The sequence below is a fragment of the Palaemon carinicauda genome, chromosome 35 (assembly GCF_036898095.1).
Source record: "Palaemon carinicauda isolate YSFRI2023 chromosome 35, ASM3689809v2, whole genome shotgun sequence".
NCBI lineage: Eukaryota > Metazoa > Arthropoda > Malacostraca > Decapoda > Palaemonidae > Palaemon > Palaemon carinicauda.
In genome coordinates this window covers 69,784,617-69,809,132 of record NC_090759.1, presented here as the reverse complement: position 1 = coordinate 69,809,132, position 24,516 = coordinate 69,784,617, and the positions used below count along the sequence as shown (strand labels likewise).

Genomic DNA, 24,516 nt, shown 5'->3' with positions numbered 1-24,516 from the left:
TGATTTCTCAATAAGTCCCACCCTCATGGCCTAACGACCGTATGAGTTTAAGCGGCCTAAATTTCTGTGTAAAACGAGAAAATCGTAACCTGACGAGATACAAATAACAAATGAACAAGGCAGAAATAAAATCGGAAACCAGAAAGTGGGATACTGAAAAGTGGAAAGAAGAAATAGAAAGTAAAGTGAACTTAAATATATAGAACGTGGAAGAAAGAAATTAAAGAAGAGTTACTTTATGACAATACATTTGCTTCAGCGATATTTTTTAGAGCAAGAACTAATACGTTAAAACTAAATATTGTAAAAAGACAAAATGGGGGTGGGTGTAAACTAATTTTTGTGAAAATGACTAAGGAGATTTGATACATTTGTTGTTTTGCCAGGAATATAGAAAAGAAAGGAATGCAGTAATTGAGCTACAACAACCATATGAGGAAGACCTAAAGAAATTAGTAGGATTATTTTTATTTAGTGAAACAAATTCAGAAAAGAAAAAAAAGAAGTTAAACCTGATGTGGAGGAAAAGACAAAACAGGATAAGAAGATAAGCTTTGTAGGCGCCGTTGCAAAGGTTACAATGCCTCACCCCTGAACCTAAACCTGAACAAGACGACCCACGATACGAAGCTTCTGGGTTTCCGCGTCATTTGAGATATCAGATGCCCACTTAAAGGAAAGGATGTAAGTAATAAATAAAATGTATTTATGAAATTAAGTGCTGATAACGTTGTTATTGTTTGCCGTGGATAAATCGTACAGTAATTGATTAGGGAGTTCAAGGGTAAACAACATTGTCAGGGGGCTTCTCTTTGAGATGTTTTGGAAACAAAAACATCAACATATCTATTGTTTCGTTTTCTTTCTTAATACTTTACGTAGGTCATGAGCTATAGATTGCAGGGTAGGTCAAGGAAATACAGTAGATTGATTGCCATATGATACAGTACTACTTCGGTGGCAAGTTTTCGCCGAAAACTGGAGTAGTTCGACCATCCTTGTTTCGCATTATCCCTTCTGCTTGCTGTAGTCATGGGTAGCCTACTTCAGGTATTGTTATTAGTATTACTCGCTAAGATACAACCCTAGTTGGAAAAGCAAGATGCTATAAGGCCAGGGGCTCGAACAGGGAAAGAAACCACTAGAACTAAAATATTTTAAGAGTAACAACATTGAAATAAATATCTCCTATATAAACTGTATAAACTTTAACAAAACAAGAGGAAGAGAAATAAGATAGAATAGGGTTCCCAAGTGTACCCTCAAGCAAGAGAACTCTAACCCAAGACAGTGGAAGACCCTGGTACAGAGGCTATGGCACTGCCCAAGACTAGAGAACAATGGTTTTATCTTGGAGTTTCCTTCTAGAAGAGCTGCTAGAAACAGATTAGGCTACTTCTTACATTTGTCCTCGTATTTTTATCACATCTTGAAACTATCTTGTCTTGTTTTGTTAAAGTTTTTATAGCTTATATAGGAAATATTTATTTTAATGTTACTGTTCCTGAAATATATTGTTTTTCCTTGTTCCCTTTCCTCACTGGGCTATTTTCCCTGTTGGAGCCCCTGGTCTTTTAGCATCCTGCTTTTCCAACTAGGGTTGTAGCTTAGCAAATAATAATAATACCATGTGTAAAAGGCAAACAATGCTACCTGATAAGGCCATTTTTATAACATTTTTTAAGAGGGTTAGGTTAGGTAGATCAAGTTGTACTTTGGAATCGGCATATGCCCAACCTATATTGTAGACCTAAGCCTATCCAAAGTCTGGAGGTCAATGGTCCCCTTAACAAAATAAATTCCAGACTTCAGTTGCTATCTTACGTGTTATTTTACCTGTATTATGCCAATTACTGTAAGTTTTAACCCTTTTATCCCCAGGCTATTTGGAAATTTCCAACCCTTAACCCCTAGGGGGTTATTTTTTTTCAAATTGCTCTAACAGCCTTAATTTTTGTCATAGAGAGGTCAGGTTGGTCTCATTCTCTTGGAAAAATGCCTGAATTTCCTCAAAATATTATCAAAAATATGAAAAAAAAAAAAATTTATAGCATTTTTTTGCAAGGACGTACCGGTACGTCCATGGGGGTAAAGGGATGGCTTTTGTGAAACGTACCAGTACGTCCTTTGGGGGTAAAAGGGTTGATCACATTTGATTCAAGTTGATATGTAGTAGGAATGACATGATTTCTTAGCAACACAAATAATTGCCCAGTAACTAAACTTTAGCATCTTGTTCATATTTTATATAGAGTATCGTGTATAACTTTACTTGTGCACCGTTCAGAGGTACTTTGATATTTGATGATACCATGTCAATGAGTAAAGAAACTGTCCTAAATTGGGTTAGGAGGAATATGAAGTTATTGATATTTACTATTGCTAATGCCAAGGTGAAGATTTGGTACGTTAGCTTGAAATCTGAAGGGAAAGTGATTAAAAGAAAAATTTATCATGTTTTCCAGTAAGTTTATAAATATCTCAAGGTTCTCCTTAGTCCATGGTATTTTTTAAAATTTTAGGTATATGTTGCTGTGTTGTATTTGTGTGACCAGTAGTGCCTCTTCAATATGTATTTTTATAACTGTCTATTAATAGTAATGTAACTTTACCTTAGTGAAACTACAAGTGTTCAGGGATGAATTCTAGGGTACTGTAATTTTGGACTCTTCCCTGGTTTCAAATCTTTCCATGTTTTAACATCTTCAGTTAGGTTCATAACAGAAGATGTATGTTCCAAGTGCAAGGTGAAAATCACTTTGAAAGTTTTAATGAAACTTAAGATTCAAAATAAAGTCAAAGAATGTAATTATAAGTAACTGAATTTATTATCAGGGATTTCAGAGGGAAACTTAGAATTACAAAACAATTCCAGTCTAAGAAATTTATAGCAATTCCAGTTCAATAAACCATTTTATCATGATAATTTTGTAATAATTATAGTCACAGAAATTATCTTTTACAATTGACATACCACCTTCTGTAGACATGAAGTGCCCTAGCCTCTTGTCAGACAGAAGATATAGTACTCTAACAGCGATTTGGAAAACTGGCTACAGGTATTAGTTAGCCCTTTGCCTGTTGTTGAGTATTTTGGCTTTTCTGTATATACTTTGATAAAGTACTTACCAACATAAGCTTGTTATCAACCAATTAAAGTAATTGATAATTGTGTTGGTCAGTTCAGGAAAGGTTTAGGGTTAGAAACTTCCTCTCCAGGTTGTGGCTTTAGAATTTTGGTGCACTTTGACATCAAAATTCAACTTTACCTATCATCAAAATTTACCTTTGATAGGAAGGTTGTCTGAAATTTTGCCTTTTGCCACAAATTGAGCCTATCATTAGTTGTGTTGTTAGCACAATTCCATTGTCTAAGCTTATAAGCTATAGTATGCTAGGTTACTTGTTTAGGAAGTTAAGGTTTGATTAAGCACAGCTGAGGTATATACTTATCTGATAATCCATCCACTGTAGGCTTAAGTTACTAACATCTGGCTACTCAAGACACTGCATATTACCTATTTGCAGCCTTACTATAATAATTTAACCCTTCATAAGAATTATATTGTGACATAGGCTACGCTTAAGCTTTCTACGATGTGGTAATTGATGAAAAATGTTTCGAAACCTCAAGCAAATGAATTGCAAGTAGACATAGACTGTTTACTAATAGTATTACTGTAATCTGTTTATTCACAATAGCAGTGCTAATGCATATTACTTACAAAAAAATTTGAATAATTTAATCACTAGTATAGAAAACTTTTCAGGTAATGACTGAAGTATTAGATGTTACATGTAGCATTAGTGCACACATAAAATTGGATTTTATCACTTTCATTAAGCTACAAAATATCATTGTTCTATATTATTTACATTAAAACAGTGAAACTATATATGCTCAGAAAAATAAATTTGTTTATACATTTACTTAGGTTTAAGGAAAAATATTTACATTTGATCTCCAAATAGAAATTTTGAATAGATTTTTAATGATTAAATAGTGTTTATTATAGTGTGGGTGGTGTTTTTAAAACTGGTTTTCTTTAGATTTTTTATCTTTTACAGGGTTTTACTGAATTTGTAAAGAGGCTGAATGGTCTCATCAGTCTGTGCCTGTGGTTTGCCAGAGACTTTTTAATTTATCATTCAGTAATTGTAAATGGTATTAAGTAAATCTGTTAAACAATTACTTATAATTACAAATGAAATACAGTTTCAAGTTAAGCAAAGGCAATGTGTCAAATTTACTGCAAATCTGTTAAACAATTACTTATAATTACAAATTAAATACAGTTTCAAGTTAAGCAAAGGCAGTGCGTCAAATTTACTGCAAAACTGATACACCAGAACAGAACCAAATGAGTCACCAAGGAGCCTTTGCTAAGAATTGATGGAGGGAAATAATAAAGGCAGGGTCTCTTTGTTTATTGGTTGGGGATTGTTTACTTTATAGTGCTTTGTTACATGAGTAGCTGAAATACCAGCATCTAAAACTTTTGGGTGGTAGCCTCATAATCTCAAGGGCTAAAGGACTCTTGTGCAATACTCTAAAAATTAACCCAACTACCTATTTCCCACTTTGATAGAACCTTATATTTGGGATTATGTTAGGAAAAGTTAAAGTAGGATGCATCCTTGTTCAGTATTTTACAAATTATTTTACTGTCATCAAGGTCAGGTTGAGAGGGCAAAGCCTCCTTGTCAGCTAGGGAAGTTGCTTACTATGGAAGGAGTTATCCCTATAATTTTCTTGACCATATTTTGCTCCTAAATGTATATAAATCCTTAGCCTTTAATAAAAGTACGATTTCAGCATAGCTGAAACTCGTCTTAAAATTATGAGGTGTCAGTAGTTACTGGTAGTCACACGAGATCCACTTTTATTTCAGCTGAAGAGTAGTATGGTATGTACTGTAATATTGTACTCTTAAGGCATAACAAAGCTTGACTGTTGATAATCGTTCTTTTTTCTTTGAAAAGTCTTTGTATCCAATAGTTATGAAGGCATGTGGGCTTGGCCCGGTAACACTGCAATCCAATTGTTATGAAGGCATGCTAGCCTTACCTTGTAACACTGGTCGCAATTGCAGCCGATTTATGTCCTGGCAGGAGGTGGACCCTCATTCTTTGCGGCCAATTTGCAGGAGGCACGTGTATATTTGTATGCAGTCATCATCATGTGGTGAGTGCAGGACTTGGCTGCCTATGCTATTGTTCGAGTACAGTTGGAGGATGACGAAGTCCAAGAGGGATTCTTTGCCTTTGGGGCTTTCCCCAAAACTGAAGAAGTCCTTGGATTCTTCCATTTTGCCATCCGGTGCACAGACTTTTCCGTCTTCTTTGGCTTACCCTGCCAGGGGAAGACTGAAGAAGGCAGATGACCCCACCCTTCTCATACTGAAATGGAACTAAAAAAAAAAAAAGACATTGTAAGATGTTTTTTAAAAGCAGTACTGTAATAATAATGTCATACAAGTGCTGAAAGGCTTTGTCACAAAAGTGCATACAGTACTAGTATTTTATTAGTACATGTAAATATATTAATCATGGTCTTGCATGTTATCTTTTACTGGTTGCCAATAAAAAGAAAAATAATGTTTTAATTAATTAGTGGTATACTGTATACGCTACGTTATAATATCATTATTCCTACGCTGTTTCGATACACGGATGACAATGATAATTATTATGTGTCCACTTTTTAGAGAGAAATTAAAAAAATAAAAGGAATACAGTAATACTAAATTAGTAAATAAAAGCATTATTATCAGTGAAGGCCAATGAAGTTGATTATTCAGAGCATAATAAGCGAGACGCAAGATAATATGCCAATTTTTTCGGATGTTACTTTTATAATGGCATCGACTTGAATATGCGCAAAATAAGTTAAAATTTGTCCTGTGTAAACAACACTGATTTCACGGTATTGTAGTTCTAGGTTGATTGTAAGATTGTCTGGCCCCTTTTCCTTTCTTCTTCCTGTCTCATGGGTTATAGCTATTGGAATCCTATATAGCTGGACAGACATTGATACAGGTAGGCATCACCTTCAGCTAGCACCAATTGTATTTTATTGAATACAGTAGAAGTGTTCATTCCACCATTCTTCATATGAGGGGGGAGGATCCATCATTTGTTTATGCCTTAAGTCACAGACTGACTACTGTAGTTCAAAGATAAAGATGTTTGCTCTGTATCAGCCTTGATTTCCTCGGTACATTCGACCCTGGTTTGAAAGGTGTTTAGAAGGCAACTTTCCGCACCCTGTAAGGTTCGAGATCAGCAATCACAGGATGTTAGCCAGCCAGTTTGGTAAGTGGACTTCCTCCCGCCTAAGGATGAGTCTCCTATTTAAATGGCGAAGGTTTTTATTCGTATACGGACAAATCACTAATTGTTCCGTAACTGAAATACAAACCACGCTATTTACATTGGGTAATTACTTCGGTGTAGCTGAATGACGAGCCATAAAAGTTTTAACGAGGGTTTACTACCCCGCCGCTAGTTAGCGGGGGGTAGGGAGGGGTAGCTAGCTCCCTCCCCTCACACACACACCGGTGAATGCTTCACTTTACTTTTGGCTCTGGTAGAGAACAGACCTGTCTGCTCTCTCCCTCGCTTTGACTGCCATATTTAATCTGTTTTTTTTTTTGCTTTTTCTTTTCCAGTGTGTTTGAAGTTTGCCTCTACTACTATGCGTAGATGCCCTGGACTTCCCGGCCGGCCTTGTGGGACCTTTATGTCAGCGGTCGGCACCGATCCCCACACCTTATGTCCTCACTGTAGGGGCCAGCGGTGTGATAGTGGTAATGTTTGTATAGAATGTCGGGAGTGGTCTACCTCCCAGTGAGAGAGGTTTGCCCAGTGCCAGAAGAAAAAGTCTAAAAGGGATCTTTCTCCTTCAGAGGCTTCTTTGAAGAGAGAAAATTCCAGGACTTCTTCTTCCGTAGCCCTTTCCTCCTCCAAAGCTCCCCCTCGAGCGGTCTCTTCCGAGCGACCGGCGAGTGGTAGCGTAGACCGTACTGCTGTTGACTGATCCCGGGGTGCGGGAGAGGTAGTCGCCTCCCAAAACGAGGCGGCTGCCTTTCCTCCCCCGGAGGAGGATTTGAATATGTCTAATCGTGATTTGTTACAGCTTTGGGCTTCCTTGGGGCTGCAGGGTTCGCCCTCCAAGGAAGCCCTGTTTGACATGATCAAACTTGGGGCAGCTGTCAAACAATCGCCAACTACTGCAGGAATAGACCCTCTGTCTGTGGTTGACGTTGTTGTGACGAAGACATCTCGTGGGTCTAGTCGAACCCCGTTCCTGTTGCTGAGGTAGCTGACGGCTTAGATTCCCCCTCCGAACACCTTTCGAGGGAGGATCTAAGTCCCACGGTCTCTCCTGCCGGTGATGCTCCCCCTCGGGGGAGTTCACTTACAGAGACTCCTCTGCGGAGGCCCCTTGATGGTCAGCCTGCTGATCCCACGGCCCCTCGTGGGCGTATAAGGCAGAAGGCTCGTCCTCCCCTTTGCCGTAGAGACCTTCCTTCCCCTCACAAGGGAGTTAGGAGGCGCCTCTTCGGCTCGTCGTCACCACAGTCCTCTGCGGAGGAGACGACTTGCCGTTCGCCAATCCTGCCAGCTACCACCTTAGACCTCTCCAGGGATCGTTCGCGATCCCCTTCGGATGATGGTCGTCCTTCGGGACACAGTGACCAGTCTTCCTCCAGACCTGCTGACTTGCCGTCACCCTTCGATGTTGCGGATGCGCGTTGCGCGCCACCTGATCCTGCCACTGCGCAGGCACTGCGCCCTTTGGGTCTTGAGGGCCTTGAGCGCAAAACTGCGCCTCTTGCCCTCAAGCGCCAGGTTCTTCCTGCGCGCCCTCCTGCTGCTGCCGTTGTTCCTGTCTTAGCGCCACAGCGCTCACCTGTGCGCCCCTGTTCTTGCTACGCGCCAGGGTTCCCCTGCGCGCCCACATCCTTCTGCGCCCCGGGCGCCCTCCAGAAGTTCCTGTTGCAGCCCACCTGTGCCCCAGCGTTCCCCGGTTCCTGCCTCGTCGCGTGCAGTTCCAGAGGTTCCAACGCTAGCGCACAGGCGTTCACAGGTTCCTCTGGACTCGCAGCGCCCGCCTGGAGTTACGCGCGAAGCGCGCCCACGCGCAGTTCCAGTCCCAGCACTCACGCTTCTACATCGCAGTGCGCCGCCCAGGAGGCGCCTAAGCTAGCGCACGGGTGCTCACAGGCACCCCAGGGCTCTCCTTCCAGACCGCGCGTTCCCGCACGCGTTCCAACCGCGCACGACGTTCCGGTTGCGCGCCCAGTTCCAGTTATCAAAGCGCCCCTTGCAACCCTCCAGCACACACCTGAACGCCCTCATCCAACCGCGCGTCCTGCTCGCCCACCGCAGCAGCGCACACCAGTGTGGCCACATCCTGATGCGCGCCCAGAGGCTAGTATGCCTGTCCTTTCAGACCAGCGCCTACCTACACGCCAACGCGCCATCCCTTCCTCGCGCTATCTTGAACCGGTGCTCTCGCGCCCTCGCCCGGTTCTTCTGGATACGTGTTCTGGCGCCCCTGTCCTTTCACGCCCTCCAGTGCCGCATCAGGATGCTGCGCGTCCTCGCATCCGGCTGCCTCCCGTTCCGGCTCCTGCGCGCCACATGCCCTCGCCATCTCCTACGCGCGACCGCGCCCACGCGGCCGCTCCAGCTCCTGCGCGCCATCGCTCCCACGCGCCTGTGACCTCTCGCCCGCCCCACTGCCCTCTCTCGCCTGCCCCACCGCCCTCTCTCGCCCGCCCCACCGCCCTCTCTCGCCCGCCCCACCGCCCTCTCTCGCCCGCCCCACCGCCCTCTCTCGCCCTCCCCACCGCCCTCTCTCGCCCACGCTGATGCGCGCTAGCGCGAGATTCCTGTGTCACGCGATCCTTTCGCGCGCGACCCTGGCCAGGGCCCATCACGCGACCTCCAGCGCAAGCGTCGCCAGGCGGATAGGTCTTCGTCTCGTTCCTCTCCCCGCAAGCGCAGAAAAGCGCGCTCGCCGGAGGGGGAGTGGTTCCCGGACAGGTCTAAGGACTTTCTTTCCAGCTTCGCAGGCGAACCCGCATTTGTTGACTCCTCCAAGGGATCGAACGATCCCCTTCCCTCCAGAGGGAGTGTCAGGCAGCAGCCCTGGTTCGGTACCCTGGTCAGAGCTCTTGTGCAGGCGATGAAGCCCGCCCTTTCTGACATGGGGTCACAAATCAGTGGCAGCTTCCTCCCCCCTGAAGAGGAAGAGAGGAGTCTCTCCCGTGGAAACACCTCCGAGGCCTATTTTGTCTCCTCGCAGATCCTTGCGCAAGGCTCCTCCCCCCCCCCCCAGAATTTCTCTCCCTCCCCTGCGGATGAGCCCGACCATTCCCTCATCGCACCAATGGGGGAAGCTCCGCCTCTCCCTGAGAAGTCTTCTCGTCCAGGGGTGGAAAAGAGCCTGCACCCATCGTTACTCGAGTCCTTTATCCCGCCCAGGAGGGAACCGAAGGACTCTAAGACGATCCCTAAATCGTCAACAAGGATCAGGCAGGAGCCATCTAGACCTTCTGAGGATGTCCACGTGTCCCCCCAGGAAGAGCCACTGGGGAAGGGAGACTTCACTGCCAGTCCTTCAGGAAGAGAGCACCAAGAGTCAGAACACGCATTCTGGCAAGTCCTGACCCTCATGAGGAACCTCAACGAGATCCCATACCCTGAGATTCCTCCTCGTGAAGGGAAGGACACGGTCTTGGACCGCGTCTACGGCACCCAGAAACGCTCTAGGGCCAGTGCAGCTTTGCCCTGGTCTCAGGGGATGAAGAGTGCCAGGGACAAGGTGGAGGGCCAGCTCTCTGAGCTTGCCTCCTCCAGCAGATCCAGCGCCGGTAACAAGCTCCTCCCTCCTCCTCAAGTCCATCAGAGAAGGTACTTTGAGATCCTTGAGGAGTCTTGTTTGGGTCTTCCGATTCATCACTCCGTGGAAGAACTCACCGGGGGAGTCCCTCTAGAGAGACACTCCAACCGGCACGTGTCCTACTCAGCTACTGAGATCCTAAGCCAGGAGAAGGTCGCTAAGTGTGCCATGCAGGCAACTTCGTGGCTTGATATCTGGCTGGGGTCTCTGGGCATCCTGGTGCGGTCTGAGGACCTTTCCAAAGAAAGCACCAGGAAGGCACTGGAGACTTTCTTACTCTAAGGCACGCGGACCATTGAGTTTCTGGCCCACCAAGTCTCGAGCTTGTGGGCCAATACTATTCTCAAACGTCGGGACGCTGTGGCTGAGAGGCTCCACCAGAAGGTTCCCAGTTCGGAGGTTAGCAGGCTCAGACACTCTTCCGTGTTCGGTAAGAGTTTGTTTGAGCCTAAGGACGTGGAGCTTACCGCTGAGAGGTGGAGGAAGTCCAACCAGGATTCCCTCATCCATAGGGCCCTGACATCGAGGCCCTACAAACCTCCAGCGGCTCAACAGCCCCGTCCAGCTAAGGACACGAAGAAGACCACTGCAGCGAAGCCGAAGGTGTCTAAGCCCTTTCCTGCCAAGAGCAGAAGGAGCAAGAAGTCCTCTAGGGGAAGCAAGAACCCTAGAGGTAACAGCCGAGGCAGTAAACGCTAGGGTTGGCAGTCCCCCTGCATGTCCACCAGTGGGGGGATCCCTACAAAGTTGCGCGACAAGGTGGCAGCAACTCGGGGCAGATGCCTGGACGATTTCCGTGATCGCTCTGGGTTATCGCGTCCCGTTCACAGCCTCTATACCTCCCCTGACAGCAAATCCAGTGTCGTTGAGCTCTCTTGCCATGGGATCGGCAAGAGGGCAAGCCCTTTGGGCAGAAGTCCAGACCATGTTGAAGAAGGACGCTCTCCAGGAGGTTGTAGACGGGTCCCCAGGCTTCTACAGTCGACTCTTTCTTGTGAGAAAGGCGTCTGGGGGCTGGAGACCAGTCATCGACCTCTCAACCCTGAACGGGTTTGTCAAGCAGACTCCGTTCAGTATGGAGACGGCAGACACGGTCAGACTCACAGTGAGATCACAAGACTTCATGTGTACACTGGACCTGAAGGACGCGTACTTCCAGATCCCAGTCCATCCGTCTTCAAGGAAGTACCTAAGATTTTGCCTAGACAACAAGATCTACCAGTTCAAGGTGCTGTGTTTCGGTCTCTCCACAGCCCCTCAGGTGTTCACCAGAGTGTTCACCCTCATCTCTTCGTGGGCTCACAGGATCAGCATCCGTCTCCTTCGTTATCTGGACGACTGGCTGATCCTAGCGGACTCGGAGGCAACCCTTCTTCGCCACCGAGACAAGCTCCTCGAAGTTTGCCAGGATCTAGGGATCATGGTAAATCTCGAGAAGTCCTCTCTGCAGCCCTCTCAGAAACTGGTATATCTAGGCATGGTCATAGACACCAATCTCCACAAAGCCTTCCCATCAGACGACAGGATAGCAAGGCTGAGGAAGGTCGCGAGACCTTTTCTCAATCGAGAAGAACTCACAGCCCAATCGTGGCTACGTCTCCTCGGCTACTTCTCCTCCCTGGCCCATCTTGTTCCCAACGGTCGCCTCAGAATGAGATCCCTCCAGTGGTGACTCAAGTCCCGGTGGAATCAAGGTCATGATTCCCCGGACACTTTGATCCCTATGGCTCCTGCGGAACGGACGGACCTCCAGTGGTGGGTGGCAGACGAGAACCTACGAAAGGGAGTGGATCTTCTCGTCCTTCCCCCGGATTTGATGTTGTTCTCGGACGCATCAAAGAAAGGGTGGGGGGCCCACGTTCTGAACCACAGGACCTCAGCCCTGTGGTCAGAATCAGAAAAGTACCTTCACATAAACCTGCTAGAAATGAAGGCCGTATTCCTGGCACTTCAGAAGTTCCACCAAGTCCTGGCGGGCCACTCTGGGGTGGTGAAGAGCGACAACACCACGGTGGTGGCTTATATCAACCTTTTCGGAACAGCTATCCCATCTTGCAGTAGAGATCCTGAGATGGTCCGAAGTCCATTCAATCTCGCTTGCGGCTGGCTTCATTCCAGGCAAAAGGAATGTGCTCGCCGACAGTCTGAGCAGAGCGACGCAGATAGTGAGTACCGAGTGGTCTTTGGATCCTCAAGTAGCCAACAAAGTCCTGACTTTGTGGGGTTCCCCGACGGTGGATCTGTTCGCTACAGCGCTGAATTTCAAGCTCCCGCTGTACAACTCCCCGGTCCCGGACCCCAAGGCTCTCTAGCAGGATGCCTTCCAACAATGGTGGGACAACGTCGATGTGTATGCCTTTCCCCCGTTCTGTCTGATGAGGAGGGTGCTCAACAAGACCAGAATATCGGTTAATCTTTCAATGACCCTGATAGCTCCGCTATGGCATCACGCAGAATGGTTCCCGGACCTTCTGCAACTCCTCACGGAGGTTCCGAGAGAACTCCCTCCACGGCTACTCAAACAACCACACGCCAACAACTTCCACAAAGCCGTAGCTTCGCTTCGACTTACGCCTGGAGACGCCAACATCTTCCACAAAGCCGTAGCTTTGCTTCGACTTACGCCTGGAGACGCCAACATCTTCCACAAAGCCGTAGCTTCGCTTCGACTTACGCCTGGAGACTATCCAGCATATCCTCACAGAGAGAGGATTTTCGCAACAAGTTGCGAACAGGATGTCTGGTCACCTGCACAAGTCATCCGCAGGGGTCTACCAGGCGAAGTGGCGAGTCTTCTGTGGTTGGTGTTGTGGAAGGGGTATCTCTCCCCTCGATGCCACTATTCCAGCAATAGCGGAGTTCCTTGTGTATTTGCGGGATGAAATGCGCCTTTCAGTCTCGGCAGTGAAAGGCTATCGCTCAGCCTTAAGTCTTGCCTTCTAGTCTTGCCTTCAGGCTCAAAGGAATGGACATTTCTTCCTCGCTGGAACTTTCCCTTCTCATACGGAGTTATGAACTTACCTGCCTTCAGTCGGAAGTGAGACCTCCTCCATGGAACGTGATTCGAGTTCTCAGGTCTCTAAAGAGACCTCCCTACGAACCATTACGCCAGGCTTCAGATCGCCACCTTACCTGGAAGACGGTTTTCCTGCTAGTTTTGGCCTCGGCCAAGCGAGTCAGTGAGCTACATGGTCTCTCGTACGACATCGCCCATTCAAGGGGATGGGGGGAGGTAACGTTCAGCTTCGTCCCTGAGTTTGTTGCCAAGGCTCAGAATCCCGGAGTGCCGGACCCTAGGTTCGACTCTTTCCAGGTTTCGAGTCTCCGTTCTGTAACAGATGACCCAGACCATCTCCTACTTTGCCCAGTGAGGAGTCTGAGGTTGTATCTTAAAAGAACAGCTGCAGTTCGTCCCCAGGTGCGAGCCCTGTTCGTGAGCACCGGGAAGACGAAGAGGAGGGTCACCAGGAATACCATCTCGGCCTGGATTCGCAAGGTGATACATCTGGCCTTGAATCCTGACCCTCCTCCGTCACGTCGCCCTAGAGCGCATGATGTCAGGGGCATATCTACGTCCTTGGCCTTCAAGAAAAATTATTCAGTGACGCAGGTCCTTAAAGCTGGGGTGTGGAAGCGTCAGACCACCTTCATGGCCCACTACCTGCAAGACGTGACACACAGGAGGCTCGATACGTTCCCTATCGGCCCTGTGGTGGCTGCACAACAGCTGGTCTAACCTCAGGCTCCTTAATGGACAAGTAGCAGAAGGTTGAGGGCATTGTTACCCGGTTTTAGTCTGCGTGAATGAAAAGATCTGTCTGGCCCTTATTCTTTTCTTCATCCTCTCCTCCCTTGGAGAAAGCAGCATCCTGAGTTCTCTGCACAGCTGACCTCGAACCTCTGCAGGTAAGCCATGTTCCCTTGTGTTCTTAGTATTAATGTAATACTGTCATGTCCCCATACCCTGACGAGGTGGTATTGGGAGAGTCCTAACCTAGATTTCCATCTGAAGAACTCCAGTTCAACTTCCTAGGACAAGTCACTTCTCACCTTCACACACAGCTTATGTAGGCCGCAGCAGTTTCACAGCATGCCAGCGAGGAGCAGGGACCCCTTATTTCTTGAGTACTTACACACTCGAATTTGGGGTCCCCGGGCAAGCCAAAGCCAGTATGGCAGGGACTTACCTCCCTTCCTAAGGGTTGAGTCACTCCATGTAAATAGCGTGGTTTGTATTTCAGTTACGGAACAAATGACAAATTCGTAGATAATTTGTATTTTTCCTAACTATACAAACCATAGCTATTTACACATATTTGCCCGCCAGCCCTGCCTCCGGGATAAGTCCTACCTCTAAGCAAAGTGAAGCATTCACCGGTGTGTGTGTGTGTGTGGTGGGGGGGACCGGTAGTTACCCCTCCCTACAACCCGCTAACTAGCGGCAGGGTAGTAAACCCTCGTTAAAACTTTTATGGCTCGTCATTCAGCTATGCCGAAGTAATTACCCCATGTAAATAGCTAAGGTTTGTATAGTTAGGAAAAATACAAATTATCTATAAATTTGTCATTTTTAAAAGTAATTTATATTTTCCCTAACTATACAAACCTGAGTCCTTTAACTTTCTGCTATCACTTCCCCCAAAAGGGCCAGATGCAATTAAAGTGACCTTTTAGTATAGTTGGAAGGGGTGGGAGCGCCAGAGCTTCCCCGCTACCAGCTGGTAACTACCAACAACTAACAATACCTCGTTAATCTAAATGGCTGCACTGGAATTATCTGCTAATTAGCCTAAAGAACTCAGGCGTGTATCATGAGGAAAAATATAAATTACTTTTGAAATTTTTAATATTTTTAATAAATTTTACACTCTATCTATGAACAGTTTGAATCCTCTCCATTATATTTACCAAGTTCTTAGTTTATTTTTGTTGGATAGTTTAGAAAATATAATATTTTCAAAACTTCACTGAAGTCATTTGACATGATATTCAGTAGGCTATTTTACCAGGAATTTTTATTTACCTACCTGTCACTATATTAACGTGCAAACCTTTGTTATTGAATAATTGTCATGGCCAGTGATGACCTGTTAAGGCCTATGAAATAATTTTTCTCTCCTTTATTACAGTACTATTGAAGTCACTAATGTAAGCATGATATTTTGATATGCATATGTAATATTTTCTCGGTACTTTTCAGGTTGGACAAGAAAATATTGTTCTAGTTTTGCTGCACATGGATAGTTAAGTAACCTCCAAGATGGATACATCAGGTGTGAATCTCCCCATGAGTCTGGTGGGAGATTCCCATGACATGAGTGGTAACATGATGGTTTTAATGAGTGATCTAGGTCCTGTAGATGCTGAATTTTTGGATGTCGACAAACTTAATTTAATAGTGTATAAAAATGTATCTAGTCAAACAGATTTTGATGATTATGGAGGAAGCAGCTTTCCTATACTCTTTAGTGGCTTATTATCTAACGAATGTGAAGCATTCACGCAATGTAATATTCCAAGGAAGGTGAATGTTGGGGTGAATTGCAACACTGTGCCTGAAGTGTCTGTTTCAAGCAATAGTTCAAGTGATGCCATTAGAATATCTGTAGAAACAAAGTCATCAAACGTTACTTTTTCAACTGCTGAAATAAAGGAGTCCAAACCTAAGAACAGACCTAACGAAGACATAGTTTTTAGGCCGGTAGGAATAAAACCTTCTTTGATAGTACCACCAGCATCGTCGAACTCTGACAGAGGACCTAATGGTGCAAAGATCAGGGTGTCGTCTGGCTTTACAGATGTATCTTCACTGAAAGGAAAAAGCTCCAGAGAGTCCCCTGTAAGAGGTAAGTGTCTTTCACATCAGTTAATTACAGATTATTTATAATGCTCCTATACTATTACAAACTCCATTTACTAGATCTTTGAAATTTTGTTGAAATGGGAAATAAATTCAATTTTATTTGTTCTGACACGAATACAAACCCTTGTTCTCTTTGCATCAGAGTATGACTTCAGCAAAGCTGGAACACTGCTGAGGTATCAACAACCATATTGGTTGTTACCAGACGATAGTGGGAAGCCCCGTCCCCTGTTCACGTACTATGACTCCACTTTGATTTCAGTTGTCGGTGGAGACAGACATCAGTCCCTGCTGGCTGGACACTGGAAAGAATTCCATCTTTGCTCTAGCTATCTGTTCCTGATTTGACTATGGCGTTTCGAGGGTATTGTCTTTGAGTCAGGAACTTGGTTAATGCTATCATGTTCCCTTTAACTCCTTAAGTTGACCAAAGGTGAAAGCTCAAACTCTCCCCCTTGGAGTTAGACTTCCATGAAGTAGGTACGAGGTTTGCCAAGGCACCAGCCACCCGTTTAGATTCTACCGCTTGAAAGTTATTGACTGACTAGACAGTACTGCAATGGATTCCTCTCTCTGGTTACGGCTTATTTTGTCTTTGCCTTCACATATACAGAATAGTCTGGCGTATTCTTTACACATTCTCCTCTTTCCTCATACACTTGACAATACTGAAATTACAGTACCAAACAATTCTTCTTCTCTCAAGAGGGTAACTACTGCACCGCATTTGTTCACTGGCAACTTTACTATTAGTAAGGGTAGAAGAGATGCTTTAGCTATGGTAAGCAGCTCTTCTAGGAGAAGGACACTCCAAAATCAAACCATTGCTCTCTAGTTTTTGGTAGTGACATAGCCTCTGTACTTTCTCTAGTTTTTGGCAGTGCCATAGCCTCTGTACTATAGTTTTCAACTGTCTTTTGTCTCTTTTGTTAGAGATCTGTGGCTTGAGGGTACACTGCACTTCAATTGTTCATTGGCTACTTTACTATTAGTAAGTGTAGAAGAGACTTTTTAGCTATGGTAAGCAGCTCTTCTAGGAGAAGGACACTCCAAAATCAAACCATTGTTCTCTATTCTTGGGTTGTGGCATAGCCTATGTACCATGGTTTTCCACTGTCTTGGATTAGAGATCTCTTGCATGAGGGCACACTCGGGCACACTATTGTATCTTGTTTCTCTTCCTCTTGTTATTTTAAAGTTTTTAACCTCTTGCTATTTTCAAGTTTTTATAGTTTATATGAAAGATTTATTTTAATGGGGTTATTGTTCTTAAACTTCTCTTGTAGTTTTTTCTTATTTCCTTTCCTCACTGGGTTGTTTTCCCTGTTGAAGCCCTTGGGCTTATAGCATCCTGCTTTTCCAACTTGGGTTGTAGCTTAGCAAGTAATAATAATAATAATAATAATAATAATAATAATAATAATAATAATAATAATAATAATAATAATAATAATAATAATAATAATAATAATAATAATCAGGCTTCTCTACGAGGAAGTCTGATTCCATCTGTGGCTTTTTGCGAACCTTCAGGATTTTCGGACAGAATGCAAGAGGCATCCCTGCAAGTGCTGTTGATTCAACATTCTCAGCCTCGCTTATTGGAAACCAGGGCTTTGCGATTTGGTCTGGGGATCATATCGTTGTAGCGCAAGGACAGGTAAGATGGGTTAGCGCTCAGGTGATTGTTCCCCCCGCTCACTCACCCCTTGGGGTAAGTTTGCACAAGGATAGGCTTGCCCGCTCTCATCCTTCTGAGCTCGCCAGCCCTTCAGGGACCTTGGGCAGATGCCCTCGCATGCACGAGATGTTGTCCTCACCTGGGAGTGCATCTGCCCAGGTAGCTGAGAAGCACCAGTGCAGCTTGTTGCCTACACGCACTAGCCTCTCACCTGAGTTGCTTGGAGACAAGCAATTTCTTAATGTGCTCACAAACAGTGAGTACTCGGTGCTCAAATTATCTTGTGGGCACTCCTGGTGCGATTACCGATCAGTGCACTTCTAGCTGGGTTGAGAGCACAATATTGAATGCTAGCTCTCTCTCAGTTTAATCCTCCATGACATATGCTCGCCCTTGTACAACTGAGCTTGCTCTACAGGTTGGGGTAGAATGCATGAGCCAGGCCTGCTTACCTTTGGCTGGATTCTCGCACTCGCCTCCGATCAGTAAGCTACTTCACCTGCGAGGGTTAAGTTAATGTCCTATTGGGCTTGTGCTCTTGTTGCCCTGATAAACAGGCTTAAAGCAAATATTCTCTCAGCACACTCAGAGTTCACACAAGGTAATCATAGAGCTTTAACCGGCGTTCAACAGCTTGCACTCACTGCAATCACTTGGCTCTTCTGAGTGTGCCCTCGCACCTGAACACTTTAGAGCTGGTGGATGTCCTATCTAAACTCCAAACGTGCATGAGGCAGTTAAGGGTCTAGAACTGATTAGGCACAGACATCGCTCTGAAAACAAAATGGGTATTTATTCCGGCACTATATAGAAACCCTTTTCCTTTTTACTGTGGAGATTATTTTGGCAACAGCTGAAACTACCCAAAAGACTTTTTAGCGAGGTGTAACTACCCACTTTTAGTTAGCAAGGGGAGTAGCCGGCGATAGACTGGGCACCCCACTTACACCCACAATAGTAACAAGACATTACTTTTATTATGGCTTGGTGGAGAACAGACATGCTGTCTTTCCCTCATGTCAGCCCATTTATTTGGTCCAACAAATAAATACAAACTGGCTGACGGGCGGCCATAAGAAAGGCGCCCTACATCTGAGTGGTCGGCCCTCCAGTGCTTCCGTAGGCGTGTGCTCGATTTGTCGATGCCTCACTTTATCTCTTTGGAGCATACCTTCTCTGAGCTTTATGATGATGGGGTTAGGCGACTGTTTGCAGCTCCCGCCCCTCTACGGAGCTCGTCCTCTTGTAAGGCCAGTTCCTACAAGATCTGTGCCTCGTGTTTTGACTTCTCACGATGGAGAACCTGGTGTTTTGCCTTTTCCACAGCGTACAGCAACAACTAAGCCTTCTCTCCTATTTGTGAGCTAACATCTCCTCGCATAGTACAGGGGAATGCTGTTCGCTGACCTGCGGGAGGGAGGATGAGCAACAGTGAGGAATGCTGTTTGCTGACCTCCTGCGGGAGTATGAGCAAGAGTGAGGTATGCTGTTTGCTGATCTGCTTGAGGTAGTATGAGCAAGAGTGAGGAATACTGTTTGCTGACCTCCTGTGGGAGGGAGTATGAGCAAGAGTGAGGAATGTTGTTTGCTGACCTGAGGGAGAGAGTGCGAGGAAGAGTGCTTTTCTCCATAGATCTCTAGCACAGACCATAGTCTTGCGCAATGTCGTCACCCAACCACCAAGAGCTAGTGAGATGGGCGTGTGAACTCCTCCGTCTGACGAAGATCTGCGCGTTGTTATAGCTTTGCGTCATGCTCACCATAGCAAGTTTGCTAGACCCTACTTGCCAGCGTGTCACACTTCGACATCACGAGTAGCACACACACCCTTGCTAGCACTACCTCGGTTAGGCACAATCCCTCACTAGCACTACCTTGATAGGGCATACTTCCTCACCAGCACACTACGAGTAGGTGGCGAGAAAGCAGGTACAGGTGGGATCCACCTTACCTGCACACACCTGTGCAGGTGCTCAGCCTGGAAACGTTCACCTCACCATCAGGTGGTACTGCGATCATGCTTACTGGGTACTGCTGCTTTGGTAGCATTGCCCGCTACATCTTTCCACCCTTTTATAGTAGGTGTCGAAGAGCATCACTATCTAGACCAAGAAGCTTACCTGACTCTTATCAAATGTTTCATTATCTCTCTCATTCTGCTTCTTTCTATATTCTCCCTTTTACAATTGGTTTTGTTGTAAAAAATCCTGGCAAGGTTGCTAACTGTTATGATTCTAACTTTTTATCTGTAGAAAAAAGTATTTTGACTACAACCATTGAAACATTGAAATGAATATAAAAAGAGGAGCACAAAAAACTAAAAAAATGTTTATTCACAAACTTTTTTTTTAATAAAGAAAATCAATGTTACTTCTCCAGTTACTTTAACTGACAAGTCAGGAAGATAGTCCAGTACTTATATGGAATGTTGAGATAATACTGGTACGGAGGCTTCAGGCTTGAGAACGTCGCATGAGGGCTGAAGTTCAGGTGAAACTGGCACGATGACTTCATCACAGAAGGGGTGGCATCAAGATGAGACATCAGAAGTCTTCTCCAAGCATCCGGTGATAGTGTAGAATTAAGGTCAGGCTACTGCAGTGTTGGCTACTTCTCGTCAAAAGTATTGAGGGCTGCCTTCTTTAATACTCCGCCACAACAGGATTTTGGAGATTGGTGTTTGTTGTCTGAAGGGAAGGTGGGAAACTGGCTCTGTCAGACTCTTGGTCTTCTCTTGTCCTTATCTCATCTGGACATGGTTCCTATCTGGTTTGGACATAGCTTCTCTCATGTCCTATCTCCACTTGACGGTCTCTTATTGATGTTTGTATACCCATATGAGGGTGGAGCTGATTATGGTGGACAGTCGTCATTTCCATATATGGAGTTTTTTATGATTCTGCGTCCTAATTGGTATCCTAAAAATTGCCGATTTCGTTCATGCCATAGAAGCTTCTAGAACAAATTTTTTATGCCATCTGGACCACGAGTTATGCTATAACAAAATTGTGGCGCGTGTCGACCCGTGATGAAATTTTTCCTATTTTTCCTAAACGGGAATATCCCTCAAGGCTCGGTGTCTCAAAAAATGCTGACTCCACTGATTAAGGCAATAACATCTTGGTCCAAAAAGATTATTTCTCTATTGCTGCAAGCATTCTTCATCAAGGCTCGGCTTGTTTCCAAAATGTTGACAACCGTGAGGTGATGACATCTTTGACCAATCACTACGGTAGTCAAATCTCGTTTCTCTGCTCACACTCGGGGACTAAATATGTTTTTCTGTCTTAATATATTCCTTCAATATTATTGCATCTACCCTTGACACGTAGCTATAAAGTCTTACCTGTTCGAAAGAACCCACCTGTTTGAGGGTGATTTCCCATTCATGATCTGCTGACCTGAATGAAGGATTCCTACCAGGGTAAGTGTGTGAGCTCTTAGGAGGTATAGGTATTCAACCAGTCCCCAAGGGTTGTAGTAGCCTGTTGGAAACATCTCTCCCTGGTAATCTGTTGGACAGGAGTTTGAGACCTGCGCAAGCTTGATAGTGTCTAGAAGTATCAGCAATCTCATCATCCTTGTGAGTTGGAGATGAAGGGTTTTGGGGAGCCTATAGATGTACTTGCTGTATCATCATCAGCCATTGTCTGACCTTCCCTGGTCCTAGCTTGATTGAGAGGGGACTTAGGCACTGATCACATGTACAGAATATATGGTCAGTGTCTAGGGCATTGTTCTACTCCTTGTCTCTGCATTCATGAGTAACCTCAAGACAAAGGCTCATTTAGGATTAAAAGGCAACTTCAAGACTGCTCAGGAAGTAAAACCCTCAGCAGTGTTCTCCTCTTTAGAATAAAGGGCAGGTTCTGATGAGTCGAACCTCAACAACCTGTGGATCGTTCCGACTCCACCTTTCCAATTTCTGGAGAAGAGTTGAGAGACATAGTTCTTACTACTCAGAACTCTGCCAGCTCCATCAGAATCAGAAAACTTGGAATCTGAAGCAACCTTCTTGATAGTCCTTGTCAAATGAACTGTTTAGGAGAATTTTCCAAGGCTCTGATCAAAACCTCCATTGACCATTTATTTGGGGCCTTGCAGGGGGCAAGACCCTCCTAGGAACCTCCCTGGTCTAACCTGGCTCTCGACGTAATCAAGAATGTAGACGTGCAAGTTGTCTCAGAGAAAGCCATTCTATCCAATTTTTGCCAGCAGCACTCTCTAGGAAGAAGTGATTTTATGCACTAGCGGAAGCCAGCCCTTCCCCTTAGCCAGTTGATGCCATGGTTATGATCCTGACTCTAGGGACACCGGTGGAAAGACTCGGGTCAGAGCCTACATTATCTCAGCTTCCATATCTTGTATTGTGGAAAAAGCTACCGTTGTGATTCTCCAGAAGACGACTTGGCTGGACTATGGGTTGAGTACAGTCGCATACTTCGCTTCTTCTCGGGACCGTTCAAAGCCGTTAAAGAAAAAAAAACTTTACGGGACCAAAGTAGCCCAGGCTACATGATTAGGAAACAACATACCTTTTCCCTTGTCACTATTTATTCAGAAGAATAGATCTTCACCACCTTGGTTCAGTGGTTCATGCCCAGGATCTAGAGTTCAGGCAACCACCCTACAAAGGTGACTAGCATGGATCAGAATGACTTACCCTCCTGTTGGGAGGAGGGAACACTACAACTCTGCCTTCTTTCCTGTTGCTGGGGAAGATGCTATAGTCAATTCTTTTTAGTGAGGCAGATTTGCACCGGCTCGCATGGGTGCCCTTTTAGCTCCGAAAAGTTTCCTAACAGTTGATTGGTCGGAAATATTTTTGTCCGACCAATCAGTTATTAGGAAACTTTTCCGAGCTAAAGGGGCACCCCTGCGAGTCTGTGCAATTCTGCCTCACTAAAAAGAATTGATTATAGGACCCTTCATTTGGGGGGGGAGACTCTGACTCTTCCTTCTTTTGGAGTGGGGGACACTCCGATTCTTCCTTCTTTTTGGGTGAGGGAACACTGCGAATATTCCTTGTTTTAGAGTGGTGAGGTGGGAGACACTACAATTCTTCCTTCTTTTGGATGGGAGGACACAACAACTTTTGCATCTTTCCTGTTTGGGGGAACACTACAATTCTTCCTTCTTTCGTGTTGGGGGGAACAATAAGATTCTGCCTTCTTTCATGTGGGGGGACAATACAATTCTTCCTTCTTTGGTGGGGGGCCACTTGAACTCTTACTTCTTTCCTGTTGGGGGAGATGACACTACATCTCTTCTTTTTTCCTGTGTGGTGTACACTATGACTCTTCCTTCTTTCCTGTGGGGCTACACTACGATTCTACCTTTTTCTTGTTGGGGGTGCTCTACAACTCTTCCATCTTTGCTTGGGGACACTACAACTTTTCTTTCTTTCCTGCAAAGAGAAGACATAACAACTCTTCCTTCTTTCCTGTGGGGGGACACTACAACTCTTCCTCGTTTCCTGGAGAGAGAAGACATTACAACTCTTGCTGCAGAGAGAGGACACTACAACTTTTCCTCCTTTCCTGGAGAGAGAAGACATTACAACTCTTCCTGCTTTCCTGCAGAGGGAAGACATTATAACTCTTCCTTCTTTCCTGTGGGGGGACACTACAACTCTTCCTCCTTTCCTGGAGAGAGAAGACATTACAACTCTTCCTTCTTTCCTGTGGGGGGGACACTACAACTCTTCCTCCTTTCCTGCAGAGAGAAGACATTACAACTCTTCCTTCTTTCCTGTGGGGGGACACTACAACTCTTCCTCCTTTCCTGGAGAGAGAAGACATTATAACTCTTCCTTCTTTCCTGTGGGGGGACACTACAACTCTTCCTCCTTTCCTGTGGGGGGGACACTACAACTCTTCCTCCTTTCCTGGAGAGAGAAGACATTATAACTCTTCCTTCTTTCCTGTGGGGGGACACTACAACTCTTCCTTCTTTCCTGTGGGGGGGACACTACAACTCTTCCTCCTTTCCTGCAGAGAGAAGACATTACAACTCTTCCTTCTTTCCTGTGGGGGGACACTACAACTCTTCCTCCTTTCCTGGAGAGAGAAGACATTATAACTCTTCCTTCTTTCCTGTGGGGGGACACTACAACTCTTCCTCCTTTCCTGTGGGGGGGACACTACAACTCTTCCTCCTTTCCTGGAGAGAGAAGACATTATAACTCTTCCTTCTTTCCTGTGGGGGGACACTACAACTCTTCCTCCTTTCCTGTGGGGGGGACACTACAACTCTTCCTCCTTTCCTGCAGAGAGAAGACATTACAACTCTTCCTCCTTTCCTGTGTTGGGGACACTACAACTCTTCCTCCTTTCCTGCAGAGAGAAGACATTACAACTCTTCCTTCTTTCCTGTGGGGTGACACTACAACTCTTCCTCCTTTCCTGGAGAGAGAAGACATTATAACTCTTCCTTCTTTCCTGTGGGGGGACACTACAACTCTTCCTTCTTTCCTGTGGGGGGACACTACAACTCTTCCTCCTTTCCTGCAGAGAGAAGACATTACAACTCTTCCTTCTTTCCTGTGGGGGGACACTACAACTCTTCCTCCTTTCCTGGAGAGAGAAGACATTATAACTCTTCCTTCTTTCCTGTGGGGGGACACTACAACTCTTCCTCCTTTCCTGTGGGGGGGGGGACACTACAACTCTTCCTCCTTTCCTGGAGAGAGAAGACATTATAACTCTTCCTTCTTTCCTGTGGGGGGACACTACAACTCTTCCTTCTTTCCTGTGGGGGGGACACTACAACTCTTCCTCCTTTCCTGCAGAGAGAAGACATTACAACTCTTCCTTCTTTCCTGTGGGGGGACACTACAACTCTTCCTCCTTTCCTGCAGAGAGAAGACATTACAACTCTTCCTTCTTTCCTGTGGGGGGACACTACAACTCTTCCTCCTTTCCTGCAGAGAGAAGACATTACAACTCTTCCTTCTTTCCTGTGGGGGGGACACTACAACTCTTCCTCCTTTCCTGGAGAGAGGAGATATTACAACTCTTCCTGCTTTCCTGCAGAGAGAAGACATTACAACTCTTCCTT

At 45.5% G+C, this 24,516-nt stretch overlaps 2 protein-coding genes across 2 annotated transcripts in view; both read left to right on the top strand.

The window, feature by feature from the left end:
• Positions 1-335: 335 nt before the first annotated feature.
• The window catches only part of LOC137627854 (zinc finger protein 665-like), a 38,821-nt gene continuing 14,640 nt past the window's right edge, over positions 336-24,516 (top strand). Inside the window, exons 1-2 of the mRNA XM_068359273.1 lie at positions 336-684; positions 15,114-15,759. Of these exons, the coding sequence (XP_068215374.1) occupies positions 15,174-15,759 (586 nt within the window). The 5' untranslated portion in view covers positions 336-684; positions 15,114-15,173. The remainder of the gene's footprint in view (positions 685-15,113; positions 15,760-24,516) is intronic.
• On the top strand, positions 6,743-8,880 carry LOC137627347 (uncharacterized). The gene is made up of 2 exons (XM_068358431.1): positions 6,743-6,814; positions 7,546-8,880. Exons 1-2 carry the CDS (start codon positions 6,743-6,745, stop codon positions 8,878-8,880), a joined length of 1,407 nt encoding a protein of 468 aa, XP_068214532.1.